At 42.1% G+C, this 13,729-nt stretch overlaps 1 protein-coding gene across 1 annotated transcript in view; it reads left to right on the top strand.

The window, feature by feature from the left end:
* The window catches only part of LOC126471401 (argininosuccinate synthase), a 210,465-nt gene extending 200,159 nt beyond the window's left edge, over positions 1-10,306 (top strand). Inside the window, exon 10 of the mRNA XM_050099526.1 lies at positions 9,940-10,306. Coding sequence (XP_049955483.1) covers positions 9,940-10,100 — 161 coding nt within the window. The 3' untranslated portion in view covers positions 10,101-10,306. The remainder of the gene's footprint in view (positions 1-9,939) is intronic.
* Positions 10,307-13,729: the final 3,423 nt, after the last annotated feature.

Raw genomic sequence — 13,729 nt, 5'->3', positions numbered from 1 at the left:
AAGCCGCCTGGTAGAATTTTGCACACAGCACAACTTAATCATAGCTAACACTTGGTTCAAGAATCATAAAAGAAGGTTGTATACATGTAAGAATCCTGGAGATACTAAAAGGTTTCAGATAGATTATATAATGGTAAGACAGAGATTTAGGAACTGGGTTTTAAATTGTAAGACATTTCCAGGGGCAGATGTGCACTCTGACCACAATCTATTGGTTATGAACTGTAGATTAAAACTGAAGAAACTGTAAAAAGGTGGGAATTTCAGAAGATGGGACCTGGATAAACTGAAAGAACCAGAGGTTGTACGGAGTTTCAGGGAGAGCATAAGGGAACAATTGTCACAAATGGGGGAAAGAAATACAGTAGAAGAAGAATGGGTAGCTTTGAGGGATGAAGTAGTGAAGCCAGCAGAGGACCAAGTAGGTAAAAAGACGAGAGCTAGTAGAAATCCTTGGGTAAAAGAAGAAATATTGAATTTAATTGATGAAAGGAGAAAATATAAAAATGCAATAAATGAAGCAGGCAAAAAGGAATACAAACGTCTCAAAAATGAGATCGACGGGAAGTGCAAAATGGCTAAGCAGGGATGGCTAGAGGACAAATGTAAGGATGTAGAGGCTTATCTCACGAGGGGTAAGATAGATACTGCCTACAGGAAAATTAAAGAGACCTTTGGAGAAAAGAGAACCACTTGCATGAATATCAAGAGCTCAGATGGAAACCCAGTTCTAAGCAAAGAAGGGAAAGCAGGAAGGTGGAAGGAGTATATAGAGGGACCATACAAGGGCTATGTACTTGAGGCAATGTTATAGAAAGGGAAGAGGATTTAGATGAAGATGAAATGGGAGATATGATACTGCGTGAAGAGTCTGACGGAGCACTGAAAGATCTAAGTCGAAACAAGGTCCCAGGAGTAGACAACATTTCATTAGAACTACTGACAGCTTTTGGAGAGCCAGTCCTGACAAAACTCTACCATCTGGTGAGCAAGATCTATGAGACAGGCAAAATACCCTCCGACTTCAAGAAGAATACAATAACTCCAATCCCAAAGAAAGCAGGTGTTGACAGATGTGAAAATTATCGAACTATCAGTTTAATAAGTCACAGCTGCAAAATACTAATGCGAATTCTTTACAGACGAATGGAAAAACCGGTAGAAGCCGACCTCGGGGAAGATCAGTTTGGATTCCGTAGAAATATTGGAACACGTGAGGCAATACTGACCCTACGACTTATCTTAGAAGCTAGATTAAGAAAAGGCAAACCTACGTTTCTAGCATTTGTAGACTTAGAGAAAGCTTTCGACAATGTTGACTGGAATACTCTCTTTCAAATTCTGACAGTGGCAGGGGTCAAATACATGAAGCGAAAGGCTATTTACAAATTGTACAAAAACCAGATGGCAGTTATAAGAATCAAGGGACATGAAATCGAAGCAGTGGTCGAGAAGGGAGTGAGACAGGGTCGTAGCCTATCCCCGATGTTATTCAATCTCTATATTGAGCAAGCAATGAAGGAAACAAAAGAAAAGTTCGGAGTTTGTTTTAAAATCCATGGAGAAGAAATAAAAACTTTGAGGTTCGCCGATGACATTGTAATTCTGTCAGAGACAGCAAAGGACTTGGAAGAGCAGTTGAACGGAATGGATAGTGTCTTGAAAGGAGGATATAAGATGAACATCAACAAAAGTAAAACGAGGATAATGGAATGTAGTCGAATTAAATTGGGTGATGCTGAGGGGATTAGATTAGGAAATGAGACACTTAAAGTAGTAAAGGAGTTTTGCTCTTTGGGGAGCAAAATAACTGATGATGGTCGAATGAGAGAGGATATAAAATGTAGACTGACAATGGCAAGGAAAGCGTTTCTAAAGAAGACAAATTTGTTAACATCGAGTATAGATTTAAGTGTCATGAATTCGTTTCTGAAAGTATTTGTATGGAGCGTAGCAATGTATGGAAGTGAAACATGGACGATAAATACTTTGGACAAGAAGAGAATAGAAGCTTTCGAAATGTGGTGCTACAGAAGAATGCTGAAGATTAGATGGGTAGATCAGATAACTAATGAGGAGGTATTGAAAATAATTGGGGAGAAGAGGAGTTTGTGGCACAACTTGACTAGAAGAACGGATCGGTTGGTAGGACATGTTCTGAGGTATCAAGGGATCACCAATTTAGTACTGGAGGGCAGCGTGGAGGGTAAAAATCGTAGAGGGAGACCAAGGGATGAATACACTAAGCAGATTCAGAAGGATGTTGGTTGCAGTAGGTACTGGGAAATGAAGAGACTTGCACAGGATAGAGTAGCATGGAGAGCTGCATCAAACCAGTCTCAGGACTGAAGACCACAACAACAACTACAACAACAGTAGCACATTATGTGGATGCAAATCAGGTTTGCTTTAAATACCCACTGTACTGGTCGTGAGCTTTAGTTACCTTTGAGATTGGACATGGTGAGTTAATGTTAGTCAAGAATGGCTTTAAGCCGATTAGGACGTCATTATGGACACCTCACTTAATTTCAACGAGGTTGTGTAATAGGGCTACGAGAAGCTGGATGTTCGCTGCTCGATATTGCAGAAAGACTTGACACGAATGTAGCCACTATACATTATTGCTGGCAGCGGGGGTCTCAAGAATGTTCGGTCGCAAGAAGACCAGGCTTCGGCCGGCCACGTGGTACTACTGAGAAGGAAGACCATCACGTTCGGCGTATGGCTCTGGCGCATCGTACTGATCTGCAGCAGCAATCTGAGCAGTAGCTGGCACCACATTAACACAACCAACTGTTACGAGTCGGTTACCTCAAGGACAGCTCCGAGCCAGACGCCTGTAGTGTGCATCCCACTGACCCCAAAGCACCGACATTTGCGACTACAGTGCTATCAAGCGAGAGCTCATTGGAGGGCAGGATTGAGGTCTGTTGTGTTTTCTGGTGAAAACTGTTTCTACCTCGGTGCCAGTGATGGCCGCATGTTGGTCAGGAGGAGGCCATTTCAGGGCCTGCAACCGACCTGTCTGCGTTCTAGATACACTCGACCTAGACGACAACTCAAGTATCATCCACAAACAGTATTAACCGTCCTTGTATTTCCCGACCTAGTGTAACAGGTATGGAACGCCATCCCACAAACTGACATCCGGCACCTGTACAACACAATGACTGCACTTTCGAATGCTTGCATTCGACATTCCGGTGGTTACGCCGTTATCTTGCAATGTTAATCACTGAAAAATATTGCGTAGACAAATGTATTCCCGAGACTTCATTACTCTACATTAATTCTTGGTTTGGTGTTGTGATTTTTTCTGAAGTGTCGGCAGAAGTGCCAACACCGTGTTGTTTGAGGAAGCCGAAATGCACGCTATAAGCTCACGCAGGATGGCGTGAGGTCTGAAACAGGATACTTAATGAATGCTATAAAGAAAAGTACGTAGCTGCTGGAATACTTAACTTTAATCCATCATTTGTATATCGCTCTTGACGATACAAGTTAGACTCTTTAGATACATGCAATATAATGCTAATGGCGCCTTGCTAGGTCGTAGCCATTGACTTAGCTGAAGGCTATTCTAACTATCTTCTCTGCAAATAAGCGAGGCTTCGTCAGTGTTGCATCGCTAGCTAAGTCGTCCGTACAACTGGGGCGAGTGCTAGTAAGTCTCTCGAGACCTGCCGTGTGGTGGCGCTCGGTCTGCGATCACTGACAGTGGCGACACGCGGGTCCGACATGTACTAATGGACCCCGGCCGATTTAAAGCTACCACCTAGCAAGTGTGGTGTCTGGTGGTGACACCACATTTTCTATCAGTGTATTTTATTATGGTGAAATCGTACTGCAAAGCTACAGTGGATACAGCAGCGTGTGTGGGGTTAAACATCCTTAAGGGGACCCGGAACGTCCTATACCTGCAATGTTAAATGTAAGGAACATTTTCTTATGAACTATTAACACCAGAATCATTAAACTTTTACAGTATAATATTACATATATTTAATACCATGTACCATATGGATTTTAATTTATTGGTGTTTTTTGGGAAGATATTAATTATTTTGTCACTGAAAATAATTGACACATTTTTTGGCATAGTGTCTTTGAAATAAAATCTGTTATCAATTATTTATCACAAAAAGGTTATGATACAATGTGTATATTGGCACTGTTCATATTCCTTGAAAATTTTAAGTCTTTAATAGTTTAGCAGAAAATGTTCCTTATATGGCAAAAAAGTAAACTTGTGGAAAACGAGTTTCAAAGTTTCACTGACATTTTAGTGGAGTCCAGCACCATAAGAGCGGTTTTCACTGTCACTAGACATCCCCCCATCTAGCCTTCTTTTCACACCTTTCATTCTTTGTCTGGCTTGCGTCTCACACTCCTTTTCTTTCCTTTCAGCATCCCGTTTCCCCTGATTGTCTATCGACATCATTGCACTCACCATGTACTTTCCGGGCATCACATCCAACTTCTTCAGCACATTGCACTTTATAATGTTACATTTGTTGTACGTAGCAATGGCATCATATACTCCAAAATGAAGAGTATGAATTTCCACAAACACATTTTTTGCGATTCTGGTCCAAATTACATTATTCAGTTGATCCATGCAACTTCTTGCTTGTGCTAGAGACAGGATTTCACTCCATGAATAACCTCACTATTTTCAGAATCATTTCCCAAGGTCGGAGAAATTGTCACAGTTCCACTAGTGTACCTCGGAGGAGGCTTCTTCCTCTTGTAAACTCTGTTACTAAATCGAGGCATATTTGATAAATTCCAGTTACGCAATAGAAATACAACACAAATCGTGCAATAACCACCAAATGCTCAATGTAAACAACAGTATCCAAAGACTACAATATGCAGACAAAACAATTGCCTATCAAATCGTGTTTCCAACATAATGTAAAGTCTTTGGAAAGACCGCGAGTTTTGAAAAGCGATGTTTTCAGTGAACATGTATCTATGGAAATTCAATGTCACAATTTGCCCTCTACAGCACATTAATGAAAATAATATTTTCAATACTTGGAGTTGAGCTACAGGTAAGATTAATATGTCATTTTAAAGAGGAAGATCTGTGCTATTTTATTTCACAATAAACTGAAAACCCAAAATTTCATCATTTTTAGGTTCCGGGTTCCCGTAAGGAGGGACGCAGACGCTATTGTGTGAACCTTTTTACAATGATGAAAAGAGCGACGGATAGCCCTAGTAAGAAGGAATATTTGCTCTCTTCTAATCTCAAGAAAACATGAACATTTGCTAATGTAGGCATGAAACTTCAGCACCTTTCACATTTACAGCAAATATTCGGAGCAAACATAACTGTGAAGTGTCGACGATACACAATGTTTATTGTTATTCTGTGTGCTGTATTAGTGTGTTATTACGCAAGATATGTGTTCAGGTTGCATGGGTCAAATACACGTATGGCCAGTTTCATTTTGTTTGACGAATTCTCCTAAATTAATTCAGGCAAATTCTGGATAGTTCATTCAGTAAGGCTACGACCAATCCGTTTCGCCATCTCAACCCGTGATCTGTCTCTTTAGACCTCAACGTTGATGGTAAGTTATAGCATAGCCTACCTTCCTGTCATGAAGTATGCAATATTTACGCATGATGGTCTGCAAAGTAACGAAAGATACAGTAGGGAAATTTATAGATTGCTTCTAGCGGTTTCGTATGCAATACTCATAATGTATCCCAATAATAAGAAGTCCTTATCCCTTAAGTCAGGATCGTCGGAAGTCAAGGTGTTCAGCATGCGCTCGTGATGCAACCTCCTGCAAAATGATTTCTACCTGTGTATACTGCCAAAATTTGAGCTGACTTAAACTAATAACGAGTAGCTTACCTGGAAAGGCCACACTGATCGGACACTGCATCCTAAACAGAAACGTATACGAGCACTTTTTGGGCGTTTTTTGTCAGATTTTATTTCTTTTTCTAACAGAAATACACGAAGTTTCTGCCACATATGATGGACACTGAAACAATTTAATATTCAATACTTCAAATTATTACAGGCAGATTACTGGCAAAAGCATTGTGAAATAAGCATTAACAGTAACGAGAGTTACGAAGATCACGTATACAGGGTGTTACAAAAAGGTACGGCCAAACTTTCAGGAAACATTCCTCACACACAAATAAAGAAAGTATGTTATGTGGGCATGTGTCCGGAAACGCTTAATTTCCATGTTAGAGCTCATTTTAGTTTCGTCAGTATGTACTGTACTTCCTCGATTCACCGCCATGATTTCATACGGGATACTCTACCTGTGCTGCTAGAACATGTGTCTTTACAAGTACGACACAACATGTGGTTCATGCACGATGGAGCTCCTGCACATTTCAGTCGAAGTGTTCGTACGCTTCTCAACAACAGATTCGGTGACCGATGGATTGGTAGAGGCGGACCAATTCCATGGCCTCCACGCTCTCCTGACCTCAACCCTCTTGACTTTCATTTATGGGAACATGTGAAAGCTCTTGTCTACGCAACCCCGGTACCAAATGTAGAGACTCTTCGTGCTCGTATTGTGGACGGCTGTGATACAATACGCCATTCTCCAGGGCTGCATCAGCGCATCAGGGATTCCATGCGACGGAGGGTGGATGCATGTACCCTCGCTAACGGAGGACATTTTGAACATTTCCTGTAACAAAGTGTTTGACGTCACGCTGGTACGTTCTGTTGCTGTGTGTTTCCATTCCATGATTAATGTGATTTGAAGAGAAGTAATAAAATGAGCTCTAACATGGAAAATAAGCGTTTCCGGACACATGTCCACATAACATATTTCCTTCCTTTGTGTGTGAGGAATGTTTCCTGAAAGTTTAACCGTACCTTTTTGTAACACCCTGTATGTGTATAAATATTTTTTTTAGCGGGAAATTTTCACCAAGCCCGAAGTTAATTAGTACTGCATGCCGCAGTCCACTTTCTCCTTGAGTTGTTGAGTGACTATCTTCTGCACACTCCAGTCGGCGCTATGTCTTGTAACGGCACATCTTAAAGAAAAGAACTGTTACTGTATATTCCGTATAATATTTGGTCCGGTGTTGTCTACCATTTGTAAGCAAGGGGCTACTTTAGCCTCAACAAATTCTCTTACGTAGAAATGGGTGAAGAGTACCAGTAATCTGTAGAAACGGAAGCTGCTCATCATAAAAAAGCGCTTTCCACAGAGATGCCTTCCTTCCCCCCCCCCTCCCCCTCCCCCTTCCGGCCCCACCGGCATCTCCCTATCTTTTTGTTTCATCTTGCTTAGATAATTTATTCCTTCATTGAGATTAGCACCGCTTTATAATTAAGTAAAAGCTACATGTTTCAATAATTCTTTTCACTGTTGTATAGTTCAAAACATGGAACAACGCCAGTACAAAGTGACATTGTCCACAAGAGTATCGCGCGATTCCTATTTCATTATTTCAATGACGATCAATGCAAAGTCGTCACAAACAATAAAAACAAATGCAAAATACACAGTTAACGCTTTCGTTTCCTTGTCCAGTCCTACTCTCCTCATGATTCCCAAAAGAGATACACCTCTACTCCTCGTTTCAGTGCACTCCAATCCATTCCCTTCTTCTTCTTTTTCCTCCTCTTTTATTCACCCTGTGTTTTCTTTTTCATTATTATTATCACTTTGTTCTTCTTCCTCTCCTTCTTGTAGTTCTTTCCCATCCTACCTGACCCAGCCCCTTCGTCTTTTCCTTTGCTATTCCTTGTATGTTTTCGCCTGTCGCAAAACTGTGTCTCCACGGAAACGGTGCCCGGACACGCTTCCCGCTGACAGACCCGTATCTACACCGCTGGGTCTAATCGCACTGTCCGGTAAGCTACATACAGGGTGGTCCATTGATAGTGACCGGACCAAATATCTCACGAAATAAACATCAAACGAAAAAACTACAAAGAACGAAACTCGTCTAGCTTGAAGGGGGAAACCAGATGGCGCTATGGTTGGCCCGCTAGATGGCGCTGCTATAGGTCAAACGGATATCAACTGCGTTTTTTAAAATAGGAACCCCCATTTTTCATTACATATTCGTGTAGTACGTAAAGAAATATGAATGTTTTAGTTGGACCACTTTTTTCGCTTTGTGATAGATGTGATAGATGGCGCTTTAATAGTCAGAAACGTATAAGTACGTGGTGTCACGTAACATTCCGCCAGTGCGGACGGTATTTGCTTCGTGATACATTCCCCTTGTTAAAATGGACCATTCACCAATAGCGAAAAAGTCGATATCGTGTTGATGTATGGCTATTGTGATTAAAATGCCCAACGGGCGTGTGCTATGTATGCTGCCCGGTATCCTGGACGACATCATCCAAGTGTCCGGACCGTTCGCCGGATAGTTACGTTATTTAGTGAAACAGGAAGTGTTCAGCCACATGTGAAACGTCAACCACGACCTGCAACAAATGATGATGCCCAAGTAGGTGTTTTAGCTGCTGTCGCGACTAATCCGCACATCAGTAGCAGACAAATTGCGCGAGAATCGGGAATCTCAAAAACGACGGTGTTCAGAATGCTACATCAACATCAATTGCACCCGTACCATATTTCTGTGTACCAGGAATTGCATGGCGACGACTTTGAACGTCGTGTACAGTTCTACCACTGGGCACAAGAGAAATTACAGGACGATGACAGATTTTTTGCACGCGTTCTATTTAGCGACGAAGCGTCATTCACCAACATCGGTAACGTAAACCGGCATAATATGCACTATTGGGCAACTAGAAATCCACAATGGCAGCGACAAGTGGAACATCAGCAACCTTGGCGGGTTAATGTATGGTGCGGCATTATGGGGGAAGGATAATTGGCCCCCATTTTATCGATGACAATCTAAATGGTGCAATGTATGCTGATTTCCTACGTAATGTTTTACCGATGTTACTACAAGATGTTTCATTGCATGACAGAATGGCTATGTACTTCCAACATGATGGATGTCCGGCACATAGCTCGCGTGCGGTTGAAGCGGTATTGGATAGTATAATTCATGACAGGTGGATTGGTCGTCGAAGCACCATACCATGGCCCACACGTTCACCGGATCTGACGTCCCCGGATTTCTTTCTATGGGGAAAGTTGAAGGATATATGCTATGGTGATCCACTGACAACGCCTGACAACATGCGTCAACGCATTGTCAATGCATGTGCGAACATTACGGAAGGCGAACTACTCGCTGTTGAGAGGAATGTCATTACACGTATTGCCAAATGCATTGAGGTCGACGGACATCATTTTGAGCATTTATTGCATTAATGTGGTATTTACAGGTAACCACGCTGTAACAGCATGCGTTCTCAGAAATGATAAGTTCACAAAGGTACGTGTAACACATTGGAACAACCAAAATAAAATGTACAAACGTACCTACGTTCTGTATTTTAATTTAAAAAACCTACCTGTTACCAACTGTTCGTCTAAAATTGTGAGCCATATGTTTGTGACTATTACATCGCCATCTATAACAAAGCGAAAAAGTGTTCCAACTAAAACATTCATATTTCTTTACGTACTACACGAATATGTAATAAAAATGGGGGTTCCTATTAAAAAAAAAAAACGCAGTTGATATCCGTTTGACCTATGGTAGCGCCATCTAGCTGGCCAACCATAGCACCATCTGGTTTACCCCTTCAAGCTAGAGCAGTTTCGTTCTTTATAGTTTTTTCGTTTGACGTTTATTTCGTGAGATATTTGGCCCGGTCACGATCAATGGACCATCCTGTGTATACGAAACCATCGTTGTAGCCAAAGTTAAAGATGGCATCATCTGTTGCCATGCCGCAAGCCACCGTCTTTGTCCATCGATCGACCGTGAACATTTTGTATAGATGTAGTAGACTTCTAGAAGTGCAGATGTGTTGCAGATACTGAAATGTTGCAGTGTCGGTGGTGGCGCGCTGGTCTCCGGTGGGGCTGTACAACCAGCGGCTGGCGTCGATGGACGAGCACGGAGGTTTCGACCCGTCGCACGCCGACGGCTTCATCAACATACACGGCCTCCGTCTCAAGGAGGCGTGCAGGGCAGCTAACAGCCAGCCGTAGCCCCTTCTCCGCTGTTGCCAGATTCTAGCCTTTCTGTTGTCCTTTATGCCTTTGTTGATATTTCAGAATTGTTACGAAGAATCTCGTTTTATGTCAATATTGCTTTAGCAATCTATTTACATTTGTGCATTGTCAAATCAAAACTGTTCTACATAGCTGTTTACACTGTGTCATGTACAAAATAAAAGAATATTTTCGACAGCGAACATTCAATTCGTCAGTTCTCACAACGGGCTCTGCTCCCAGCAGACAGCAAGCTCATACAGTGTGACAACACCCCTGGCTCGTTTCGGCTTCTGCTAAGGATCATTCCAAAGAGCGGTTGGCACATACACACCACACGTTACTTCCCGTTACAAAATTTACTGGGCTCCACGGCGACCAGTGTGCTCTGACTAACGTAGCGTGCGTCGAGCTAATATAGTACATAAGCAAATGGCGTCCAAGCTCGCAGCTAGGACGCCGTGATTATATGGTGGTGCGGGCACACAACAGCAACTAGGACTCTGTCAAGCTTCCTTTGTTCGGGTTAACCTGTAACAGAAGACGTACATTTGAGATACTCGTGTTCTTATAGCCGTATGAGGAGTGAAAACGCCAAACGTTCTAAATGTCAGTTGTTACACTTGTCAGGAGAATCAGAAAATAATGTATCTCTTTTTGCACAAAACTTATTTGTATCCAAAAAATTAAGGAGGTATTCTGATATCACGGAATTATACTGCTCACTTCATCACTGCAAAAAATTACGAGACAAATTAGAAAATAAATAATTATCATACCTACAGGGTGGCGTACGAAGTGTGTTACCAATTGTTTCTTTCACAATTTACGACGCACATTAGATATCCCGCTGGGATCTCTACGGCAGTACCAGCAGAACTTTGAAAAACAAGTGAGTTACGAAATGACGTGTAATTCACGATACTGCCGCTAGAAGAGTAGTAAGCAGCAATGGCTGACAATGGAAGACTGACGACACAGCAACGATCGGCAATTGTGTTACTTTTTCATGAAACGAAAAGCCTTGTTGTGACTCAGAGGCGTTTTCGACAACAGTTTAACACACGATGGGTCCCTTGCAAGAAGACCATCCATAGGTTGTACGATAAATTTGTACAGGAAGGAACAGTATTGGAAGCGAAGCGACCTCGGCCTAAGCCTGTTTGTTCGCCGGAGAATATTGAACCGGTACGAGTTGCTGTACAGAGAAGTCTCGGGAAATCGTGTAGAAAGGCAGCAGTGCAACTGGGAATACCCAGACGCTCCGTTCAACGCATTCTTCAAAGTGACCTCCGTATGTACCCATACAAGATGACCTGTGCACAGAAGCTCACTGAAGAACACAAGCAGCAGAGACTACTGTTTGCTCAGTGGGCGGAGGATAGGGAAGAAACTCTCAACAACGTTTGGTTTTCAGACGAGGCGCATTTTCATTTAGATGGTGTGGTTAACAAACAAAATGTACGCTTTTGGGCCACTGAAAACCCACAAGTGCTTCATGAACGACAACATTATGCTCCGAGGATTACAGTGTGGGCGGCAATTTCCAGTCGCGGACTTATTGGACCCTTTTTCTTTGAAGAAACAGTGAACAGCGAGCGTTATTTGATCATGCTTCGTAATAGCTTCATTTCACAGCTTCTTGCTACTACCTTGCCCTTCAACACGCAGTGGTTCATGCAAGATGGAGCAAGGCCACATGCTGCAAACACTGTGTTGCAGTTATTACACGAGCATTTCGACATGCGGATCATTTCACTCAGGTTTCCAGGTCGCTTCAACGACGGACAAAATTGGCCCCCAATAGTCCAGACCTCAATCCATGTGACTTTTTTCTTTGGGGGTACCTAAAGGAAAAGATTTTCCCGAAACGTCCACGTGATTTAACGGAGCTCAGAAGACTTGTTCTTCAAGCTTGCAGTGAAATTACGGAAGACATGTGCCGCAGGGTAATCACTAACTTCAGTGTTCGTTTGAAGGAAGTTGTTGTTGTTGTTGTGGTCTTCAGTCCTGAGACTGGTGTGATGCAGCTCTCCATGCTACTCCATCCTGTGCAAGCTTCTTCATCTCCCAGTACTTACTGCAACCTACGTCCGTCTTGAATCTGCTTAGTGTATTCATCTCTTGGTCTCCCTCTATGATTTTTACCCTCCACGCTGCCCTCCAATGCTAAATTTGTGATCCCTTGATGCCTCAGAACATGTCCTACCAACTGGTCCCTTCTTCTTGTCAAGTTGTGCCACAAACTCCTCTTCTCCCCAATTCTATTCAATACCTCCTCATTAGTTATGTGATCTACCCATCTAATCTTCAGCATTCTTCTGTAGCACCACATTTCGAAAGCTTCTAATCTCTTCTTGTCCAAACTATTTATCGTCCACGTTTCACTTCCATACATGGCTACACTCCATACAAATACTTTCTGAAACGGCTTCCTGACACTTAAATCTATACTCGATGTTAACAAATTTCTCTTCTTCAGAAACGCTTTTCTTGCCATTGCCAGTCTACATTTTATATCCTCTCTACTTCGACCATCATCAGTTATTTTGCTCCCCAAATAGCAAAACTCCTTTACTACTTTAAGTGTCTCATTTCCTAATCTAATACCCTCAGCATCACCCGATTTAATTCGACTACATTCCATTATCCTCGTTTTGCTTTTGTTGATGTTCATCTTATATCCTCCTTTCAACACACTGTCGATTCCATTCAACTGCTCTTCCAAGTCCTTTGCTGTCTCTGACAGAATTACAATGTCATCGGCGAACCTCAAAGTTTTATTTCTTCTCCATGGATTTTAATACATACTCCGAATTTTTCTTTTGTTTCCTTTACTGCTTGCTCAATATACAGGTTGAATAACATTGGAGATAGGCTACAACCCTGTCTCACTCCCTTCCCAACCACTGCTTCCCTTTCATGCCCCTCAACTATTACAACTGCCATCAGGTTTATGTACAAATTGTAAATAGCCTTTCGCTCCCTGTATTTTACCCCTGCCACCTTTAGAATTTGAAAGAGAGTATTCCAGTCAACATTGTCAAAAGCTTTCTCTAAGTCCACAAATGCTAGAAATGTAGGTTTGCCTTTCCTTAATCTTTCTTCTAAGATAAGTCGTAAGGCCAGTATTGCCTCACGTGTTCCAATATTTCTACGGACTCCAAACTGATCTTCCGCAAGGTTGGCTTCTACTAGTTTTTCCATTCGTCTGTAAAGAATTTGCGTTAGTATTTTGCAGCTGTGGCTTATTAAACTGATTGACCGGTAATTTTCACATCTGTCAACACCTGCTTTCTTTGGCACTGGAATTATTATATTCTTCTTGAAATCGGAGGGTATTTCGCCTGTCTCATAGATCTTGCTCACCAGATGGTAGAGTTTTCTTAGGCCTGGTTCTCCCAAGGCTGTCAGTGTTAATGGAGTGTTGTCTACTCCCGGGGCCTTGTTTCGACTCAGGTCTTTCAATGCTCTATCAAACTCTTCACGCAATATTGTATCTCCCATTTCGTCTTCATCTACATTCTCTTCCATTGCCAGAATATTGTCCTCAAGTACGTCGCCCTTGTATAGACCTTCTATATACATCTTCCACCTTTCTGCTATCCCTTCTTTGCTTAGAACTA

The sequence above is a fragment of the Schistocerca serialis genome, chromosome 3 (genome assembly GCF_023864345.2).
Source record: "Schistocerca serialis cubense isolate TAMUIC-IGC-003099 chromosome 3, iqSchSeri2.2, whole genome shotgun sequence".
NCBI lineage: Eukaryota > Metazoa > Arthropoda > Insecta > Orthoptera > Acrididae > Schistocerca > Schistocerca serialis.
Note: the sequence above shows the minus strand (reverse complement) of the source record. Positions and strands in the feature narration are given on the sequence as shown.